This window comes from Anomaloglossus baeobatrachus, chromosome 5 (assembly GCF_048569485.1).
Source record: "Anomaloglossus baeobatrachus isolate aAnoBae1 chromosome 5, aAnoBae1.hap1, whole genome shotgun sequence".
Lineage (NCBI taxonomy): Eukaryota > Metazoa > Chordata > Amphibia > Anura > Aromobatidae > Anomaloglossus > Anomaloglossus baeobatrachus.
Window position 1 is genome coordinate 287,957,125 of NC_134357.1, and position 23,949 is coordinate 287,981,073.

The following is a 23,949-nucleotide window of genomic DNA, read 5'->3' on the forward strand; positions in this document are numbered from 1 at the left end:
ACCTGCAGAGCGACTAGCTGGTCGTTGGGGACGTGTCAAAAAAGCAGGTGACCTTCACCCGACTTCATTTAATGCCGCGCGGCTCTGTGTGCCGTGTAAATAAATAAATAATTAAAAAATCCGGCGTGCGGTCCCCCCCTATTTTAATACCAGCCAGATAAAGCCATACGGCTGAAGGCTGGTATTCTCAGGATGGGGAGCCCCACGTTATGGGGAGCCCCCCAGCCTAACAATATCAGTCAGCAGCCGCCCAGAATTGCCGCATACATTAGATGCGACAGTTCTGGGGCTGTACCCGGCTCTTCCCGATTTGCCCTGGTGCGTTGGCAAATCGGGGTAATAAGGAGTTATTGGCAGCCAATAGCTGCCAATAACTCCTAGATTAATCATGTCAGGCGTCTCCCCGAGATACCTTCCATGATTAATCTGTAAGTGACAGTAAATAAACACACACACGCCCGAAAAATCCTTTATTAGAAATAAAAAACACAAACACATTCCCTCATTACCAATTTATTACCCACAACAAAGCCCTCCATGTCCGGCGTAATCCACGGTCCTCCAGCGTCGCGTCCAGCTCTGCTACATGCAGGTGACAGGAGCAGCAGAAGACACAGCTCCGCCCACCTCTTCCTTCCTGTACCTGGCTGGATCCACCGCGCTGCTGTACACCGGACGGAGAAGTGACTCGGGTCTCTATCAAGGCAGGCAAGTATATGGGACCCTGCGGAGAAATCCGCTACAATAATTGACATGCTGCAGATTTTTCCGCACGGACATCCGCACGATTTCCGCTGCGGAAAAATCCGCAGCGAGGGCACAGCGTTTCCCAAATGCCATAGAAATGGCTGGGGAGTAGCTGTGCTGCAGATTTCTGGAAAATCCGCGCATTTTCCGCAGCGTGGGCACATAGCCTAAGACTAGCGGGGCAGGGGATGCTGGAGTGGTGCTTTGAGTCTTAATCTGGTTTCATGGTCCTGAATGAACTGTGATGGCCACTGCTCTTTTGATCTCAACTTGACAGCCTTGTACAAGCCGGTGAGTCTGTGCTGAGCTCCACAGACCCACAGCTGGTCCATACTCCATAATTCACAGATGTGTGAACATGGCCTTATGTATTTTTACCCATACACCAGTCTTAATCGATTGAGCTATAGATTGATACTTGGTATGCTGTGAAAAGTGTGTATGTATGTATGTATGTATGTATGTATGTGTATGTGTGTGTGTGTGTGTGTGTATACAGTGTGGTATGTATGTATATATATATATATATATATATATATATATATATATATATATATATATATATATATATATATATATATATATATATATATATATATATATATATATATATATAATGTGTGTGTGTATATACAGCATGTATGTGTGAATGTGATACAGTATGTGTGTGTGTATATATATGTATATATATATATGTGTGTGTATATGTATGTATGTATATGTGTGTGTGTGTATATGTATGTATGTATATGTGTGTGTGTGTATATAATATATGTATGTATGTATGTATGTATGTATGTATGTATGTATGTATGTATGTGTATGTATGTGTGTGGATAGACCTTTTAGCAATTTTGCTTCTGTGGATATAGATGACATCTAACTAGTGAATTTGCTGTATGTTTGTCTATAGAGCATTTTGCAGTAACTGAGGCTTCATGTTAATGTGGATTATTGGGCAGGACAGCACAGCGCATTGTGTGCTTTAGAAAGAGCCTAGTGTCAGGCGGTAAGGGGCATGGCCCCCCTCTGTCCCCCCTGTAGGGAGATAACATGCGCTGGCTCCCCTTTTTCATTCTCTCTGTAGTCTTAACATAAACAGGAAGCTGTTAACATGTCATCTGTCTGTCCGGCAGAGCGCGGGGCAATGGGTGTACACCCACCCTCCTGAGCCCGCACAGGGAGCTCCGCACTTTCTGCTCAGTTCTCACTATTGCCTCCATCCAGAAATGTCAGTAGAATTAATGTTGAGTACATTGTATGCTCATATAACGGTGTCATTTTACTGCTGGCTATTAGGGTTTGCCCACAGCTCTGCCATATCGTCCATCCCTTGGGTCTGCTGCCATTCCATTAGCAATGCTAATTAGGTCCTTGGAGGGGGGGTATAAGAATGTTGTATATTTGAGATAATTGTGAAAACTTACCTTCATTTTTTGTTTTATATTCCAGGATACTAAGGCACAAGCAGGTGGGAAGGTGTATGTAGACTATTGGCGCCGCCATGATGCACCGAGTGCCTGTACTTGGCTTCAACATTCATGTTGCGCTTGGAGTCCCTTTAAATCCTCTGTAGCTGGCTTACTGCAGTAGTGGCTACAGGAAGAAAATGAAGTTATATTCTCCTGCAGCCGCTCACTTCCTGCCATTTGAGGCAGTGTAGGAAGCAGTTAGTCACCGCTCAGTTCAGTCATCATGGCTAGAATCACTCCCCTGCGCACTCTGATCCACAGTGTATGCAGAGCAGGCTGTCAGTCACTCTAGCCTCTGCTCCAGTAAGCTGGATATACATAATTTAAATGCTGTTTACCTGCAGATAAACCCTTTCTCTAAGTAAATGGCATTTCTATACGTGAAGGGTTCTCTTAAATACGAGCATGTTTGTCTTTTAGGATTATGATGTCATTTTTTTAAAAATAACTTTTTAAAGAACGTGTAACTATTTCGTTATTCAGACACCAAAAGGGATGTGAAAGGAAGCTGGTAGCCTGTGTAACGGGACTGTGTGGCCTGTTGGTCCTTGTTCCTGTTGATGCCCACAAGCGCGACTTGTGGTTTGTTCCTCAATTTCAGACTTCCTTCTGAAGCCCATACACTTAAAGCACAACCAAGACAGACTATTTTGACCATTAAAGAATGACCGTTAATTTGTCCAATGAAATGATCGTTTGCTCATTTTGACAAATCAGTGATAAATTGTAAGGCTAAGTTCACACTTCCGCTATTTTGCATCAGTCACAATCAGTTGTGTGACTGATGCCACGGATGCGTTGCAGATAGTGGCACAACTGTGACTGATGCTGCAAAACAAATATCCGTTTTGTTTTTTTTTTGTTTTTTTCCACTGTTTTTTACCGGCTGGGCGCCGGCTTTTCTGAGCGATCAGCTGATCGTTCACGGCCGGCGCTCGGGCGATCAGCTGATCGTTCACGGCCGGCGCTCGGGCGATCAGCTGATCGTTCAGGATGCTGGAACTGCATTTACAGTGGATCATGGTTTTTTACTGTGCGCATGCGCACAGTAAAAAAACGATCTACTGCACAAAAAAAACCTTTACATTCAGCGTTGCTCCCGTCTGACGGTCAGTCAGTAAATGACTGATCGTCAGGCGGCGGATGCAACGCAAGGCCATCAGGACGCAATCCATCGCTAATAGAAGTCTATGGGAAAAAAAACGGATTCCTGCTAAATATTTTGCAGGATACCGTAATTCCTCATGGCGACGGATTGTGACTGATGCAAAACAACGGAAGTGTGAACATAGCCTTAGTGTACATAACACAGGTCAGCTGTGCTGGGTACTTTTTTTGGGCTGATAATTGGCAATTGCTGCATAATCGGGGGAAGAAATCCAATACTACCTAATGTTTTTTTTTTTTATATATGTTTAGGGCCTTTGGCTAACAACCTAACTATGATGAGACTGGCTGAAGTTCCATTACATCGTGATAAACTGAGACTATTTGTATATATGTGTGCATTATATTGGTTACATTTACTGTATATTGTGTATAGAAACACATAATTCCCTTAAAAATAATTATTAGTTTTGCTTAAACCCACACCACAAAATACTGTGATTAAGTGCAAATAGTTGAAAAACACCATGGGTTTCTAGCAGCATAAATCCAAATGATGTACCGTAATTTCCAGGCGCCCACAATTATTCTGTATGTCCTTTGTACTGGTATCCTGATAGCTAGTACAACTTAGCTGCGGAGGTTGGCGAGATGTGGCGCACCCGCTCAACGTCATTTCTCCCTAAATCACCCTGTGATGTCCCTAATCTTTGCTACAAAATATATTCGGGTAATGGAGCTGGGTATATTAGGGGAAGGGGCTGGTCCTGGTTATCGTAGAGGTCTTAGTTGCTGGAATGCTCTGGGCGCGCTCTTGCACAGTAGTGCTTGGGGTAATGATAGAAGTCTGGCACTAAAATCGCTATCAGTGTTTGCGCATGCGCGGTGACATAAGTCGGTAAGCCGCACATACGTGGTGACGCTTGAAGTTCTGATAGAGACCCAGTGCCAGCCTTGCGTGTTCGTCATGCATCTCATCCTGGACAGCATGGAAGTTGCCGGTCCCCCTCTAGTGTTTACCTCCAAACACACCCACCTACATATGGATACTATGTACTGGGAGGATAATGTAGCCCTGCGATTTACCACTAGGATTGTCGCTCTAGAAATGGACAATGCTGACATTTGCTATTTAGGATGTATATATAAAGCTCATTATTGTTTCAATCAGGCACACTATGTGATCTGCTTGTATCTGATGCCTCCTGATGAACCAAGAACAATGGGGAAAGGCACCAGCTGTAAAGTATTTATCCTGTATCCTAAAGCCCCCGTCACATTTAACGACTTTCCAGTGATCCCGACAACGATACGACCTGATAAGAATCGCTGGTAAGTCGCTACGTGGTCGCTGGTGAGATGTCACACATGCAGATCTTCCCAACGACGTAGTAACGATACCGTGACCGTAGCGACCTGTATAACGATCTTGGTGGTACGTGTCTGAGCTCTGAGTCGTCAACGAGGTTGTTGATAAGGCATCAAACACACCGATGCATCCTACCCAGCAGGACCTCGACGATCAAAAAATGGTCCAGGCCATTCCGACACGACCAGCGATCTCACAGCAGGGGCCTGGTCGCTGCTATGTGTCAGACGTACCGAGATCGTTGTTGCGTCACAGAATCTGTAGCTCGGCAGCGATCTCGCTATGTGTGAAGGTACCTTAAGGCACACACCTATGTATGCTTATCTTAATTTATTTAGATTTGTCTTAACCCATACCCCTATATACCCAGGATTTAGGCAGTGCTGATGTTGTGTGAGGGCGCTACATCTCTTTTATACTTAGGGTGCCAACCTCCTCCTGATCATTGTGGGCGCCTGGCAATTATATCATTTGGATCTATGCTGCTATAAATCCATGGGGTTTTTAAACCATTATTTGCACTTAATCACTGTATTTTGTGGTGTGGTTTTAAGCAGAACTAAAAAATAATTGTTTAAAGGGAATTATGTTTCAATTATGTTTCATTTCCCTTATTGATCACAAACCTACATTCATAGTCGTGTATAGGCATCTTGATACCTGATCCCTGGTGTGTGAATACTGACGGCAGCGTATATACGATTATTGGGGTAATATTTATCTGAGTCGAGCACTGAGACCAGGTCATGTGTATCCTCTGCCGGAGAGATGATCACAGAATAATCTGCCTGCGGTTTGTAAAAACAGGTAGTGGTCAGGGCCCGGAGTCGTTCTTATGCTGCTTTCATGTCTTCAGTCAGTTGCTCTTGGTCTAATATTCTCCTCTAATTTCACATCTTGTTTAGAAATCCTGCTTTTGAAGGACAAGATGGACTTTAAGGAGATGTACCTCTGAATGACTCAGGCTTTGATTTACGTGCATTGCCACACTGCTCCATATCTCTGGGGGTCTTCCGTCTCCACAGTGGTCTTGTCATGCACTCTATATACAGAACTGTTAGGAGGTCCGGCATTATTGTTACTCGCAAGATCTCGTTAAGACAACACTGTTTCTTGACTTTGGTCAGTAAAGCTCTTTTGTCTCTTAAGGTGGGTTCACACATAGCGACAGCGACAACGACGTCGCTGTTACGTCACCATTTTCTGTGACGCAACAGCGACCTTGTAAGTCGCTGTTATGATCGCTGCTTATCTGTCAAACAGCAGAAGCAGCAGCGATCATAACGACGCTGTGCTACATGTGCAGAGAGCCGCGCACACTGCTTAGCGCTGGCTCCTTTCTCTCCTAGCTACAGTACACATGGGGTTAATTACCCAATGTGTACTGCAGCTACATGTGCAGAGAGCAGGAGCCGCCACTGGCAGCCAGGGCGGACGCTGGTAACGAAGGTAAATATCTGGTAACCAGGGAAAGGTCTTCCCTTGGTTACCCGATGTTTACCCTGGTTACAGCTTACCGCAGCTGCCAGACGCCGGCTCCTGCTCCCTGCTCGCTTCATTTCGTCGCTCTCTCGCTGTCACACACAGCGATGTGTGCGTCACAGCGGGAGAGCGACAACCAAAAAATGAAGCTGGACATTCAGCAACGACCGGCGACCTCACAGCAGGGGCCAGCTCGTTGCTGGATGTCACACACAGCGACAGCGACGGGACGTCGCTGTAACGTCACAGAAAATGGTGACGTAGCAGCGACATCGTTGTCGTCGTTGCTGTGTGTGACACCACCCTTAGGTTGGTGAGGAATAGGTGTCTTGATTATTTTATTATCCAGTGGAAATGCAAGGCATTCTTGAAGACTTAGAGCCCTGTGGTTGTATAAATATTAGCATAATTTACTCTGGAGGACAGTGTTTCCCAATTATTGTGACCTTGGGGCGCCCATGACCAAAATAAAGTTACCTCTTGTAAGGAATCATAAGTTTGCAAGCACATATAGTGACTGTAGATTTGTCATTTTAGACTGGAAAACCCCTTTAAGTGCTAAGCTGGTGGTAGAATTATACTGCCAGACCGAGGTGGTGATTGAAGCCCTATAGGATAGTGTGGTGGAATTGCTTGATGTAAGAATACTAGTGATGAGTGAGCACTACCATGCTTGGGGCCTCGGTACTAGTGATGAGCGAGCACTACCATGCTTGGGGCCTCGGTACTAGTGATGAGCGAGCACTACCATGCTTGGGGCCTCGGTACTAGTGATGAGCGAGCACTACCATGCTTGGGGCCTCGGTACTAGTGATGAGCGAGCACTACCATGCTTGGGGCCTCGGTACTAGTGATGAGCGAGCACTACCATGCTTGGGGCCTCGGTACTAGTGATGAGCGAGCACTACCATGCTTGGGGCCTCGGTACTAGTGATGAGCGAGCACTACCATGCTTGGGGCCTCGGTACTAGTGATGAGCGAGCACTACCATGCTTGGGGCCTCGGTACTAGTGATGAGCGAGCACTACCATGCTTGGGGCCTCGGTACTAGTGATGAGCGAGCACTACCATGCTTGGGGCCTCGGTACTAGTGATGAGCGAGCACTACCATGCTTGGGGCCTCGGTACTAGTGATGAGCGAGCTCTTCCATGTTCTGGGGTTTGGTACTAGTGATGAGCGAACACTACCATTCTCAAGGGCTCAGTACTATTGATGAGCGAGCACTGCCATGCTTGGGGGCTCGGTACTAGTGATGGGTGACTCTGTACTAGTGATAAGCAAGCACTGCCATGCTTAGAGGTTCGGTACTAATGATGAGCGAGCACTGCCATGCTTGGGGGCTTGGTACTAGTGATGAGCGAGCACTGCCATGCTTGAGGGCTTGGTACTAGTGATGAGCGAGCACTGCCATGCTTGGGGGCTTGGTACTAGTGATGATGGAGCACTGCCATGCTTGGGGGCTTGGTACTAATGATGAGCGAGCACTGCCATGCTTGGGGGCTTGGTACTAGTGATGAGCGAGCACTGCCATGCTTGGGGGCTAGGTACTAGTGATGAGCGAGCACTGCCATGCTTGGGGGCTTGGTACTAGTGATGAGGGAGCACTGCCATGCTTGGGGGCTAGGTACTAGTGATGAGCGAGCTCTGCCATTCTTGGAGGCGCAGTACTAGTAATGAGCAGTCGGATGCTCGGATGGGCTTGACTCATGTACAGAGTCTAATGGAAGTCAATAGGGGACTCACGCACTTTTCCGACATGTTCGATACATTGGTCGAGCTCATCCAAGTGTCCACTGATCGTTATGAGTACCAAGCCCCCGAACATGGTAGTGCTCGCTAATAACTAAATAACCATTGTAGGTAAGGTGGAAAGCCCTAAGTGGACGTATACTGTCCCAGTATTAAGCTTTTGTTCTCATTAAACTGATAATGGGGTCTCTTGGCGTTACAACTGTGGGGGAGTAAGACTCTGGAATAGAGGGCTCTGAAGGCGACTGGCAACGACCCTCTAAGACTTGAATTTGCCGCTCAAGCTTAAAGTTATGGATCACTGCTGTAATGTTATGTGGCAGCCTCCTTTGTGATTTTAATACACTACTTCAATAGTCTGTTTGGTAACTTTTCGTTAGAAAGACTCTGTAAAATGCCATTGTTGCTGCCTCATTTTTCAGATTCTGGCAGTTGCTCCGCATATAAAACAATGGCACGTAACAAATGTGGACTTGCACTTTAATGTTCGGGGTTATTTTCTACAGGCATCTGTTATTCTGGGAGTGGGACAGATGTCACCCAGCCATGAATGATGTTTCCTGTAAGTTTGGGCAGATTGTTAGGTCCTAAAAGAACTTTGGCAGAATTGTCGTGTAGCCAAGGAGATCTGATTCATCACCATTAAACATGACCGCGGATGTGTTGCACTTAAAGATTGTAGTTATCACATTTGTTGAAAGGTAGGAACTAATGGTGAATTTATATTTAACACCATATTACTGGATAAGAAGGGATTTGACTGTTGGCAGCTGGAAATGAAAGTCCAAATGATCTTCTGCTGTCCTGGATTCATGTGAGAAGATCACTATGGATTACTAGGCACTAGCATTCTGCATAGTGGCGTAACCCCGTTGGCAGTGCTAAGATATTTCTGTCATTGGAAATCTGACACGTGATTGATATGACATTTTGCTCCGCATGTTGTCGGACTCCAGGAATGGAAACCTTTGAGTCATCCCTAAGGGAGTTTGAGCGCGCTACCGAATCATCTCATTCTGGAAAGTCGGCCTAGTGTGAGACGAGACCTTTTCTCATTTCTGGTTGATTTTCGTCTGAGGAAATTGTCTGTAACTTGCATCAAAACTTGTACCCGCAAAATTCCGCCCCAAAACGCGTGGTAGGTTTTGGATTTCACTGGAAATGTTGGAGTCAAAGCCACAGACCCACTCCATTTACTTTATTATCTCCTCTACAATGCCACTTTGGTAATCCAATATAGAATATCCTCATTGGTTCCATTAATCAGAGATCATGTACATTTATAAGATTGCGGTATGGATAGTATGTGTACTTACAAGGCTCCCTAGGGTCACATGTACAAGGCACACAGTAACGTGTCGCTAACTCAGCCATATGTGTACACTTAAGTCATTGCATCTGTAGAAATGTCACATCATATGCCGATGAAGTACCGTTTCCTGTACTGTTCCCCATGACCACCGTCGATTTTGCACTTCAGTTGTTCTAAACCACAAAAAAAACTAGTTAAGGAAGTGAGGAGGGGCGGCAGTCACGCAAATGTATGTGCTTTACGGACTGTATACAACTATGCAGACTGCTTAGTGCCTCATACTACCAACTATGATTATAGTCTATTTGGATTGCCCCCTGTTCTTCTTTTTTTTAAATATACATTTCTTCCAGATTGTGCTGTCCCACTCCCCAATTTCGACATTTCCTACCGGACTCATGCTCTGTGCTGCCTTTGTGCCAGAGCATGGCTATTCAACCTCTCTGCTGTCTTCAGATGCCCTGTTCCGTTCCACATTTTGGTTCTGCCCCACTGTGGTAATGTTGTGCCAGCCGAATGTGCTTGGTGCCTTGACCTAGCACCTGCGGAATCTGGAGATAGGCATGTGGTGGTTTGTACCAGGCAGCTGGGGCAGGAGCTCATGGTACATGGCTTTGTGTATATGATCTTTTTTAGAGAAGGTCATCTATAAAGACCATCAACAGAAACCTCACATTTATGTAGAAAATGGGCTATGCTCCTCTAACGTGTTTTCAGATAACCTATTTTGGGGGTAAATTGGCAACCAAAATGCTCCTCTAGAAAAGCTACTACGTGGGTTGTACTGTTTAGGGTTCTGGGCAGTATTATGGGAGAGCAGGTGAGTTTTAAGTTCCAAGTACTATTTAGGATTCTAGTAAAGCTGGATCACAGCCCTGTGAGTCGTGACGACTAGCATCTACCGTTCCTAGATGCAGATTTTAGAAAAGGTTGGGTAGAGTGCTAACAACTTGGTGATCCTCCACCCTGTCCGTGAAATATAAGTACACATATGTCGCCTATAGTCACCCCACCTGGTGCCATGCATTTGCCTCTCCTGAGTTTACTGTTCAGATCCTCCTGAGCGAATTCGATCAATACTTTGAAATTACAGTGGTGGTGTGGCTCACACGTGCCATTGCGGTGGCCATCTTGAACCCAGGCTGATCTGAGCAGAGGATGCAAATAGAGGGCACCAGGGAGGGTGACTTGAAATATATAGTCCCTTTTCCGCACAGTGTGGGGGATCATTAAAAGTAGTCTGTTTATGGAGCAACAGGGCTCTTTAGGTGTCCACACCAGGTCATGACTATATTTTTTGCACAGGTCTATGCTAGTTCAGACACTTTGTATACTTCTCTAGTATTATGGATCAGATGGGTCCCATTGCAGAAAATATAACTTGATTTAAAATGTAATTCTTGAAAGCAAAGCCGCTTGTATCAGTTGATGTAGTTACCCGTACAGGAAAGGATTTCTAAGCGACCTAACGAGATGTACGGTCTGATTTCACTTTCCTCAGCCATGAAGGTCAAGTATTCCCCAGGCTAAATAGTGCTTCCAAAAAGGTTTTTTGAAGAGATCTTATTTTTCCTGATCAGGGAACCTTTTAGTTACTATACAAGGAGGATAAATGACCCTAGAAAAATGCCCACTCTGTCCTAACTCCTGTACTATTTATCAAGGAACGTGGATCAAAAGGAGCTCCTGAGATGTGTACAGCCCAGGTGTAATGTGCCAATATGTACTGTTGTGTTCTTTGTTACAGTCTGTGCACCGAATAACCTTCATCTACCTCCCTTGGTTACCCAAACACTGGGCACCATGCAAATGAAGGTACTGCTGATAATGCACTACGTGTGGCCCAGACGGAATTGAGACATCATGTACAACTGCTTCTAAGGTCTAACATTCATGTTTTCTCTTCTTATTCCGCAGTTATTGAGGACATCCAACCATACGCCGTCACCATGACCGACATGATCAGGGATGCGGGGGTGAAGCAGCCCCTTCCTACTAGGGGAGTGGGTGAAAAGCCAGCCACAGATTTTGGTTACGTTGGGATAGATGCCATTTTGGAACAGATGAGGAAAAAGGCCATGAAGCAAGGTTTTGAGCTGAACATCATGGTGGTTGGTATGTAACTAGAAATGTTTCTTTGGTTTAATATGATGAGCTTGTTCTAGTGATTGTGCTCTACAGCTGGTTCCATGCATAACACACACTGCAGAACATGGCTGACTTGTACTTACTCATAAATCTGTCATGGCCGCATATTTTCAGTTGTAATTTTACATTTCTTTGTCGCTCCATTGGGAGACCCAGACAATTGGGTGTATAGCTACTGTAACCCCCTCCCCTCTGCCTATACACCCTCCCGTGCATCACGGGCCCATCAGTTTTTATGCTTTGTGTTGAAGGATGCACACATCCACGCAAGCTCCACATTTTAGTCAGCAGCAGCTGCTGATTTTATCGGATGGAAGAAAAGAGGGCCCCTAACAGGGCCCCCGGCATGCTCCCTTCTCACCCCACTCGGGTCGGCGGTGTTGTTAAGGTTGAGGTACCCATTGCGGGTACAAAGGCTGGAGCCACATGCCGTTATCCTTCCCCATCCCTTAGGGGCTCTGGGAGAAGTGGGATCCTAACCGGTCACCAGGCACTGGGACCGGGGCTCCCTCCGCAGCCCCTGGGGGAATCTGCTGGACAGGAGGCCGGGTATCTTCAGGGACAGGCCCTGCTACTATAAGGTACTCTGTGTCCCCTTGGGGACGGCGCATAGAGCGCCTGTGTAATGGACGCTGCAGCAGCTGCTGGGTGTGTTTGTGCGCCGGGACTACCGCGCTGACCGCGCTTGTTTGCCGGCCGCGCTTATAACTTTAGTCCCCGGCTTTTGCGGCCTAGACCGCATACTCCCGCCCCCGGGCCTGCCAGTCAGGGGTAAGGGCGGGACGCTGCACTGGACGTCAGCGCTGAGGGCTGGAGCATACTTAGTATCCTCCTCCCCCCTCACTGAGCACCGTGGGGCACCAGATTCCCGCACTTTCTGAGGCACGCCCACGGCCCCCTCCTTCTCGGAGAACGCTGGCAGCCATTGCTATCAGAGATTCTGCTGTGGGGAACTTCAGACGAGCTCCACAGCGCTGGGAGGCCCAGGCAGGGAATCTGGTGGACACACAACCGCTGAGGGCGGTCGGTAAGCCGCACCGTTTACTAGGTGCTGGCCCCCCTGGGTGCCGAAGTGTGTATATATATATATATATATATATATATATATATACTTATCTTGTATACGTTTACTCTGTTCGGCCGCATTATTCGTTTTTGGCTATATACCCTCACTGATTGCTAAAAGGAGACAACAGCATGTCGTCCGCAAAAAGCAAGGGTGCCAAGGCACAGGCTTATTATGCTACCTGTACCTCTTGTGCGGCTGGGTTACCTGCAGGTTCCACCTACCCTCATTGTGTGCAATGCTCGGCCCCTGTGACACTCACTCAGCCGGAGCCTCAGGCACTGGTGTCATGATGTATTTTACCTTCTCACTGTATTTGCTGTAATACTATGTCAGGATGTGATGTCACTTTCCTTTGGTTGTACTTACTGAACACTTTGAAATGTCTTGGGATGTAAGTAACCATACCTTCCCCCCATCTCCTGTGTCTCTGGGCCCATAATGCAATTATCTCTTGTCCACACAGCCAGGGGAACTTCTCATTGTTTCGTAAGCAGTGGATAACGCCAACTACACAAACCTGTAGACATCTCGGAGCCAACCTTCTAGAATCTTCTAGTGGGCCCAACCATTGCATAGACCCCTACCCTTGAGGGGCGGGCCCACGAGCTCAAACAATTCACTCCTGTTTCTAAATGCAGTTGGGAGTTGAGTTTTTGAAGAGGAAGGGAGCGAGATCTGAATCTGCGGACAGACCTCGCCGTCCAGTGGATTGTGTGGGATTTCTGGGACTCTGAAAAGGACTATTACGTTGTGATCTGGCACTTTGGATTATCGGGAGGTGCCCCGAATCTGTTTTATTTGGACTTATCGTGTGCTGTTCCAGTGTTCTTGTGAATAAACCTGTTGGATCGTCCCTCGGCCTCGTCCATCCTTTGCTCTGTTGTACACTCCCGTCACACTGGTGGGACCCTCGGCCCAGGTAGAACCACCGGCTTCCACTGTCCAGGTGGCAGGGACAGAGTTTGCAGTGTTGGCTGAGAAACTCTGAGTCACTTTCTCAATCCATGGCTCAGTCTATGGATAGATGGTCTGCTAAGATACTTGAAGCTTTGCAGTCCAGACCTGTAACACAAGCCCCGGGCACTGTTGAATCATTGCCCCCAGGCCCCCCGGTCGGCGCAGCAAAGTGCCCCTGGGGTGGCTCCTATGTACCACGGGGAGGACTCCGACACGGACCGCAGTCCCAGACCGGCTAAGCGGGCTCGCTGGGAGCTTCCCTCGGCTTCATCACACTGCTCAGGGTCTCAACATGAGGACTCTTTGGAGGATGAAGCGGATGGGGCAGATCAGGGGTCTGACCCTAACGCTGCTCTCAATCTTGACACACCTGAAGGGGACGCCATTGTAAATGACCTTATAGCGTCCATTAACCAGGTGCTGGAACTTTCTCCTCCAGCTCCACCTGTAGAGGAGTCGGCTTCTCAGCAGGAGAAATTCCAATTTAGGTTTCCCAAACGTACAAGGAGTGCGTTTTTAGATCACTCCAACTTCAGAGATAGAGTCCAGAAACATAGAGCTTTTCCGGACAAGCGCTTTACTAAGCGCCTTAATGACACACGTTACCCTTTTCCCACTGACGTAGTTAAGGGATGGGCCCAGTGTCCCAAGGTGGATCCTCCAGTCTCTAGACTGGCGGCTAGATCCATAGTAGCAGTGGCAGATGGTTCATCGCTCAAGGATGCCACTGACAGGCAAATAGAGCTCCTGATGAAATCCATCTATGAAGCCATAGGCGCGTCTTTTGCTCCGGCATTTGCAGCCGTATGGGCTCTCCAAGCTATCTCAGCTTGCCTGTCGGAGATTAATGCAGTCACACGTGTCTCTACTCCGCAGGTTGTCTCTTTAACCTCTCAGGCGTCGGCCTTTTCGTCCTACGCCATGAACGCTGTCCTAGACTCTGCGGGCCGTACAGCGGTAGCATCCGCCAATTCAGTGGCAGTCCGCAGGGCCATGTGGCTACGTGAATGGAAGGCAGATTCTGCTTCCAAGAAGTTCTTAACCGGTTTGCCATTTTCTGGCGACCGTTTGTTTGGCGAGCAATTGGATGAAATCATTAAACAATCCAAGGGAAAGGATACGTCCTTACCCCAGTCCAGACCGAAAACACCTCAGCAACGGAAGATACAGCAGAGGTTTCGGTCCTTTCGGCCCTCAGCCAGGTCCCAATTCTCCACGTCCAACAGGCCACAGAAGGACCAGAGGAACTCTGATTCATGGCGGTCTAAGTCACGTCCTAAAAGACCGCCGGAGGAACCGCCACTAAGGCGGCTTCCTCATGACTTTCGGCCTCCCCAAATAGCATCCTCGGTCGGTGGCAGGCTCTCCCGCTTTTGCGACGCCTGGTTGCCACAGGTCCAAGACCGATGGGTGAGAGACATTTTGTCTCACGGTTACAGGATAGAGCTCAGCTCTCGCCCTCCGACTCGTTTCTTCAGAACATCTCCGCCCCCCGAGAGAGCCGAGGCTCTTTTTCAGGCGGTGAGCACTCTGAAGGCAGAAGGAGTGGTCATCCCTGTTCCCCCTCAAGAACGGGGTCGCGGTTTTTACTCCAATTTGTTTGTGGTGCCAAAAAAGGACGGATCATTCCGCCCCGTTCTGGACCTCAAACTGCTCAACAGGCATGTGAAAACCAGACGGTTCCGGATGGAATCTCTCCGCTCAGTCATCGCCTCAATGTCCCAAGGAGACTTCCTAGCATCGATCGACATCAGGGATGCTTATCTCCACGTGCCGATTGCACCAGAGCATCAGCGCTTCCTGCGTTTCGCCATCGGAGACGAACACCTTCAGTTCGTGGCTCTCCCTTTCGGCCTGGCGACAGCCCCACGGGTCTTCACCAAGGTCATGGCAACAGTGGTGGCAGTCCTACACTCTCAGGGACACTCGGTGATCCCTTATTTAGACGATCTTCTAGTCAAGGCACCCTCCCGGGTGGCATGCCAACACAGCCTGAACACTGCTCTGGAGACTCTCCAGAGGTTCGGGTGGATCATCAATTTCCCAAAGTCAAAATTGACTCCGGTCCAATCGCTAACTTACCTCGGGATGGAGTTTCATACTCTCTCAGCGATAGTGAAGCTCCCGCTGGACAAACAGCATTCACTACAGACAGGGGTGCAATCTCTCCTTCGAGCCCAGTCGCACCCCTTGAGGCGCCTCATGCACTTCCTAGGGAAGATGGTGGCAGCAATGGAGGCAGTTCCATTTGCCCAGTTTCATCTACGTCCACTCCAATGGGACATTCTCCGCAAATGGGACAGGAGATCGACGTCACTCGACAAGAACGTCTCCCTTTCTCGAGCGGCCAAAGCCTCTCTTCAGTGGTGGCTTCTTCCCACCTCTCTGTCGACAGGAAAATCCTTTCTGCCCCCATCCTGGGCTGTGGTCACGACGGACGCGAGTCTGTCAGGGTGGGGAGCAGTATTCCTCCACCACAGGGCCCAGGGTACATGGACTCAAACGGAGTCCTCCCTTCAGATCAATGTTCTGGAGATAAGGGCAGTGTATCTAGCCTTAAAGGCTTTCCAACCGTGGCTGGGAGGCAGGCAGATCCGAATTCAGTCGGACAATGCCACGGCGGTGGCATACATCAACCACCAAGGGGGCACACGCAGTCGCCAAGCCTTCCAAGAAGTGCGGCGGATTCTGCTGTGGGTGGAAGCCACAGTATCCACCATCTCCGCAGTTCACATACCGGGCGTAGAAAACTGGGAAGCAGACTTTCTCAGTCGCCAGGGCATGGACGCAGGGGAATGGTCTCTTCACCCGGACGTGTTTCAAGAGATCTGTTGCCGCTGGGGAACACCGGACGTCGACCTAATGGCGTCTCGGCACAACAACAAAGTCCCGGCATTTATGGCACGGTCTCAAGATCACAGAGCTCTGGCGGCAGACGCGTTAGTTCAGGATTGGTCGCAGTTTCGACTGCCTTATGTGTTTCCTCCTCTGGCACTGCTGCCCAGAGTGTTACGCAAGATCAGGTCCGACTGCCGCCGCGCCATCCTCATCGCCCCAGACTGGCCGAGGAGGTCGTGGTACCCGGATCTGTGGCATCTCACGGTGGGTCAACCGTGGGCACTACCAGACCGACCAGACTTGCTGTCCCAAGGGCCATTTTTCCATCTGAATTCTGCGGCCCTCAACCTGACTGTGTGGCCATTGAGTCCTGGATCCTAGGTCTTCAGGGTTATCTCAAGAGGTCATTGCCACTATGAGACAGGCCAGGAAACCAACGTCCGCCAAGATCTACCACAGGACGTGGAGGATCTTTCTGTCCTGGTGCTCGGATCAGGGTTTTTCTCCCTGGCCGTTTGCCTTGCCCACTTTTCTGTCTTTCCTTCAATCCGGAATGGACAAGGGTTTGTCTCTCGGCTCTCTCAAGGGACAAGTATCGGCGCTTTCCGTGTTTTTTCAAAAGCGTCTAGCCAGGTCCCTGCAGGTACGCACGTTCCTGCAGGGAGTTTGTCACATAGTCCCACCTTACAAGCGTCCGCTAGAACCCTGGGATCTTAACAGGGTGCTAACGGCTCTTCAGAAACCACCTTTCGAGCCGATGAGGGATGTCTCTCTATCACGCCTTTCGCAGAAGGTGGTCTTCCTAGTGGCAGTCACATCACTTCGGAGAGTGCCTGAGCTAGCAGCGCTGTCATGCAAAGCCCCCTTCCTGGTGTTTCACCAGGATAAGGTGGTTCTGCGTCCGGTCCCGGAATTTCTTCCTAAGGTGGTATCCCCTTTTCATCTCAATCAGGATATCTCCTTACCTTCCTTTTGTCCTAATCCAGTTCACCAATGTGAAAAGGATTTGCACTTGTTAGATCTCGTGAGAGCACTCAGGCTCTACAGCTCTCGTACGGCGCCCCTGCGCCGTTCTGATGCGCTCTTTGTCCTTGTCGCTGGCCAGCGTAAAGGGTCGCAGGCTTCCAAGTCAACCTTGGCTCGGTGGATCAAGGAAACTATTCTGGAAGCTTACCGTTCCTCTGGGCATCCGATTCCGTCAGGGCTAAAAGCCCATTCTACCAGAGCCGTGGGTGCGTCCTGGGCATTGCGGCACCAGGCTACGGCTCAGCAGGTGTGTCAGGCGGCTACCTGGTCGAGTCTGCACACTTTCACGAAACACTATCAGGTGCATACCTATGCTTCGGCAGATGCCAGCCTAGGTAGGCGAGTCCTTCAGGCGGCGGTTGCCCACCTGTAAGAGGGGGCCGTTTTACGGCTCTTGTTATCGAGGTATTCTTTTACCCACCCAGGGACTGCTTTTGGACGTCCCAATTGTCTGGGTCTCCCAATGGAGCGACAAAGAAGAAGGGAATTTTGTTTACTTACCGTAAATTCCTTTTCTTCTAGCTCCAATTGGGAGACCCAGCACCCGCCCCTGTTCCCTTCGGGCTGTTGTTCTTTTGTGTACACATGTTGTTCAAATTGTGATTTGGTTCATGGTTTCAGTTCTCCGAACATCCTTCGGATTGAGTTTTACCTTAGACCAATTTATAAGTTTCCTCCTTCCTGCTTTGCCACCAAAACTGATGGGCCCGTGATGCACGGGAGGGTGTATAGGCAGAGGGGAGGGGTTACACTTTTTAAAGTGTAATGCTTTGTGTGGCCTCCGGAGGCAGTAGCTATACACCCAATTGTCTGGGTCTCCCAATTGGAGCTAGAAGAAAAGGAATTTACGGTAAGTAAACAAAATTCCCTTCATTTGTGCCTCGTTTCTGACCCTTTTCCATATGAGACCAATGCAGTTCTTGTAACTTACCTCTTAAGAGAAGAGGCCTAGTGCCACCTATTGAAAGTAGCCATCCTAAAAGTCAATGTCTACCTTTTAACGAGCCATGACATATGACTTAACACTAGAAGTCCCAGAGAGGGGTCATTTAACATTTCTACCTTTTGGAACCCAGAGATGGGTCGAATGACCTGAAGGATTTTAGATAAAATCCTATAATCACCGTCTTTTGTTCTGTAATTAAGGCCATTGCTGTCGCACCACAGGAGGTTGTTGCTTTCCATTGAGTTTAGCTATTTAGTTTCTAGTTGGCTCTATTCAGTTTGGACTAAGGGTCATTTGACCCTCTTTCGGGACTTCAGGGGGAGCTCAAAATTTCTGGGACTTCTAGTGTTAAGATAAAAGTCAAACCAAAATCTCATTTTGCAGATCCGATGTTTTTGGGGTATTTCCCATCATCAAGGCGAAGCATGAGATATGATTTGGCTGCATGAGAAGCTTCTTACTGAGGCCTAAGGGTAATGTTTCTCCTTGTGAAGAGTGAGATACTTGGTATGCCAGTGTAAGGAGGTTTATAAGCCATACAATGCTCCTCTGAGAAATTAAATATGTAAATTGCCTTATTAGAGCGAAAGGAGGACTTACCACCTATTGGAAGTAGCAGTTTTAAAAGTCAATATCAACCCTTTCTATTATGTCGCCTATATGATTGACTAACCAAAGGTCAATGCCTTTGCCCGAAACATTGACTTACAATGGTACAAGTCACGGCAGGACTGATGGAAAGCCTTTTAATAACTTAATCCGTCAATAAACAAGACAAAAGAATATTTGTGTTTTGAATACCTAGGATGACCATACACTATTATGGGACACCAATAGCAGAGCTCTGACAGGATACAGCCACTGTGCGAGTATACTTTATCAGTATCTAGCAACTGAATAGTTCTGCCCGCCGGTGTCAGTGGGGACATCCGATCAGTGGGGGTGCCAGGTGTCGCACCCCCATCGATCAGACGTTGATGACCTATCTTTAGTATTAGGTGATCAGTGTTAGTCCTGCAAAACCCCTTGAGGTCCCATGCTCTGTGCATTTTTTGTTGCATTTTTTGGTGCAGTTTGTGGCACAAAACTGCATGCTTTTCCTTCCCCCAGCAACGCCTATGACATTTCAGTTTTGCTCTGTGCATATTTATTTATTTATTTATTTATTTATTTTTTTGTTTTGTTTTTATGGCTATAGTTTATTTGGTGACCACAAAACTGCAGCAGGTCAATTCTTTCTGCGTTTTTGACCAGCGTTTTTAGTAGTGATGGGGAGGACTCTGATACCTGGGATCGGCGGGTCTAACCGGGTTAAAAAACCAAACAGCCTGGAATATATCCCGGGTATCTGACTATATATGCCGATCCCCATAAGTGTGTGGGGGCCAGAATCTGGCGCTTAAATAGTTGAAGGGGTAGGGCGATTGGACCAAGCGCGTTATACTTAATCTTCGGCGCGGCCTCTCAATCTACTTCCAGGTCCGCTCATTAGCCTCATGCATATTCACTGCTTCCTTGCCCTTGGCATCTGTAATTGGTTGCAGTCACAGCACCCCCCCCACCGGAGTGGCAGCATGCATGACAGCTTCCAATCACAGATGCTGTCTGCGGGTCTAGTGCGGGTAAAAATAAAAAAAATAATTGTTGTAGGGTCCCCACATACTATGATACCCAGCACAGGTACAACATACGGCTGCAGCCCCCTGCCATGCGCTTTACTTGGCTGTGTGTCAAAATAAGAGAAACTGCATTTCGCCTTTTTTTCTTCATATTTTTTATTTAAAAAAGTGGGCCCCCCTACCCAAACGTTTTGATAAAGCCCAACAGCTGTGGGCTGGCATTCTCAGACAGGGGGAGACCCATGCTTATTGGGCCCCCCAGCCTAAAAATAGCAGCTTGCAGCAGCCTAGGATTGCCGCATCCCTTAGATGCAACAATCCTGAAACTTTACCCGATTCTTCCCGATTACCCTGTTGCATTGGCATTCGGAGTAATAAGGGGTTAGTGGCAGTTCTCAGCTGCCACAAAGCCTTAGATTAGGCGTCTGAGACCCCACCCATTACTAATCTGTAAGTGAAAAGAAATAAAACACAAACCCCAAAAAATCCTTTATTTACAGTAAAAGACAGTAGAGCACCCTCTTTCACCCCTTTATTAATCGCAAAAATACCCCTGAAGGTCCGATGTAATCTACATAAGGTCTCACAACGATTCTGGCTCTGTTACATCTTAAGTGACAGCGAGCAGCCATAGAACATAACCTCATCCTGTAACTTCAGGCAGAGAATGTCTGAGCCTCAAATTACTTGCGGTCACATTTGAGGTTCTCACGGTCCTCAATCTGTGATTGCAGGTTACTTGACCTCGGGTAACCTGAGGTGAGGTCATTAAGTTTAATGAAGTCCCCTGCGGTCAAGTTACATATGGTCACAGGTAGATGACCGTGGGAACCTCCAGCTGTGACCGCAACTAAGTCATCACTTATCGCTGTGACTCAAGCATTTTCTGCCTGATGTTACAGAATGTGGTCATATTCTATGGCCGCTCGCTGTCACTTTAGATGTAGCAGAGCCAGGATCGTCGTGGGACTTCAAGTGGATTATGTCAGACCTTCAGAGGTATTTTTGCAGTTAATAAAGGGATGAAAGAGGGTGCTCTTTTGTCTTTTATTGCAAATAAAGTTTTGTTGTTTTTTTTTTAATGTATATGTTTTTCTTTTCACTTAAAGATTAGTAATGGGGGGGTCTTATAAACTCCTCCCTTTACTAGTCTAGGGCTTAGTGGCAACTGTGAGCTGCAATTAACCCTTTATTACCATGATTGCTACTGCACCAAGGCAATCGGGAAGAACTGAGTAAAGTTCCGGGACGGATGCATCTGATGGATGCAGCAATCCGGGGTAGCTGTTTCTTTGTTTTAGCTGGGGGGGGCCCAATAAGCATGGGTCTCCTCAGCCTGAGAATACCAGCCCCCCAGCTGTCGGTCTTTATCACGGTTGGGTATTTAAAATTGGGGAGAGGGTGGGGAAAAGTGTGCGAATTTTTTTTTTTTTTTTTTTTTTTAAGTTTTACACCATGATAGTGACCCGCAGACATGGTCTGTGATCTGTTGCAGTCAGGCACGCTATCAAACAGGCTGGGGGCACATCTGACTGCAGCCAATCAGACGCCAGGATGGCTGGTGGGCGGGGAAAGCCGTGCATGAGGATGAACAATGAGCGGCCAGGAAGCAGTGTTATAGCAGCTTGGGAGACTGTGTAAAACACGCTTGCTTCTTTTTATTTATTTTTTTATTTCCCGAATTTCCGGACTCTGATCATTACACAGAATTCCCTGAAAACTCTGGGTCCGGCACCTGGATACTTTTGAAACTGCGAGGATCCGGACATTTACAGTCTGTATCCGCCCATCACTATTATTCACCCATTGAATGAATTAAAAAATGGTATTGTTGAAAATTCATTGAAAATGGATGCGCAGTAGGATTCGTTTTTGTGACCACAGGGTGCAATTTTGTGGGGAACACAAAACTGCAGCGTTGCGACAAACCTTTTAATGTTTTGGCTTTCGAAGCACACTGCTTCCCTGCCTCCCTACCTGCATTCCCCCTTGCTTGTGGGGATGGGGGCTGTACACTTCTAAAGTGGCCACTGTTTGGCCGCAGCTCATCAGTGTTCTGTCAGAGCGAAAGTCCAGTCTGATGAAATGGTATAGCCAGAAGCCAGTCAGCGAGCCACAACGTCATGTCTGCCGCTGGGAATAGCAGCGCCAACATCGCTAGAACGGTTTAAACACACAGAGGAAAGGAGTTTTATAGGATATAAATAGAAGATGCTTTATTGATATGAAATATCAAAAACAGATTTCATTACAAACCATGAAAACGTAAGTAGTATCACAAGACCTAAAATACGAGACAAAATTAGAGGTACAGTGGGTGAGCTTAGACCAGTGCTGAAAATACACACCACCTCCACACTGCTTAAATCTACTCTCCTTAAGATCTGACCAGCCACAGTGGCTAAATTGTCCCAGCGGGAGAAGGAAAAAGCAGAGACACATATTACCGGTCAGGGTGTCAGCGCAGGAACAAGCAGACGGTTGGAGAGAGCCCCCGTGTAAACCCGACGTACGTTTCGCAGTACTATGCTGGCTTAATCATGTGTAGAACTGTGCTGCTGCGGGAGGGGAGCATCCATTGTTTTTCTCTATTAGACAAACTTTTAATAAGGGGTAGATTCCAAAGTTGCCGCTTTTTACCACTACTTTGCAATTTACCCATTATAAGAAGTTGGGACAACTCTTCTATTGAATGCTATAATATAAACTGCTTCTAATATACTTGTATTGAAATTCACTACAGGTCCCTAACTACACTAACTACTATTTCTATTTTTGTTTCTGCTAGGATACTCAGTGTCATCAGGGGGCAGAGTCTATGGCAATGACCGCAGCCCCTGCCTGAAATGAAGCGTCATCAGGGGCTCATCTGTCCCTGTGTCCCTCCCTGCTCTGTCCCATTACTGTTCCAGCACTGTGCACTATGCGATCTGCACCTTCCTGAGTGCGCGCTCTGTTATCTGCTGAGATCTGTAATGATCAGCGCTGTCTGTACTTGTCACTAGCAGCGCTAGTCTTCTGAATGCCGTCACTGGTCTCCTGAATGCTGGGTTTAAGGCCCCGTCACACTAAGCAACATCGCTAGCAACATCGCTGCTAACGAACAACTTTTGTGACGTTGCTAGCGATGTTGCTGTGTGTGACATCCAGCAACAACCTGGCCCCTGCTGTGAGGTCGTTGGTTGTTGCTGAATGTCCTGGGCCATTTTTTAGTTGTTGCTGTCCCGCTGTGAAGCACACATCGCTGCGTGTGACAGCGAGACAGCAACAACTAAATGTGCAGGCAGCAGGAGCCGGCTTCTGCGGAGGCTGGTAACCAATGTAAACATCGGGTAACCAAGAAGCCCTGTCCTTGGTTACCCGATATTTACCTTTGTTACCAGCCTCCGCCGCTCTCACTGTCAGTGCCGGCTCCTGCTCTGTGCACATGTAGCTGCAGGATACATCGGGTTAATTAACCCGATGTGTGCTGTAGCTAGGAGAGCAGGGAGCCAGCGCTAAGCAGGTGTGCGCTGCTCCCTGCTCTGTGCACATGTAGCTGCAGTACACATCGGGTAATTAACCCGATGTGTGCTGTAACTAGGAGAGTAGGGAGCCAGCGCTCAGTGTGCGCTGCTCCCTGCTCTCTGCACGTGTAGCTCCGTGCGCTGGTAACCAAGGTAAATATCGGGTTGGTTACCCGATATTTACCTTAGTTACCAAGCGCAGCATCTTCCACGTGGCGCTGGGGGCTGGTCACTGGTTGCTGGTGAGCTCACCAGCAACTCGTGTAGCGACGCTCCAGCGATCCCTGCCAGGTCAGGTTGCTGGTGGGATCGCTGGAGCATCGCAGTGTGACATCTCACCAGCAACCTCCTAGCAACTTACCAGCGATCCCTATCGTTGTTGGGATCGCTGGTAAGTTGCTTAGTGTGACTGGACCTTTAGACTGCGCTGATAATTACATATCTGCGCAGATAATAGAGCGAGCGCTCTGCAGGGTGCGGATCGCACAGAGCAGAGAGGGTCACAGACCAGCCCCTGAAATGAGTGTTCTGATGATGCTTCATTTCAGGCAGGGGGCAAAGGCTGCGGTCACTGCGATAGACTCTGCCCCCTGATGACACT

The 23,949-nt window shown here is 48.0% G+C and overlaps 1 protein-coding gene across 5 annotated transcripts in view; it reads left to right on the forward strand.

Moving 5' to 3' along the window:
- Positions 1 to 23,949, forward strand: part of SEPTIN9 (septin 9) — a 440,211-nt gene that overhangs the window by 356,554 nt on the left and 59,708 nt on the right. For all 5 annotated transcript variants that reach the window (XM_075349534.1, XM_075349538.1, XM_075349537.1 and 2 more), the window contains one exon: positions 11,157 to 11,354. In XM_075349534.1, coding sequence (XP_075205649.1) covers positions 11,157 to 11,354 — 198 coding nt within the window. The remainder of the gene's footprint in view (positions 1 to 11,156; positions 11,355 to 23,949) is intronic.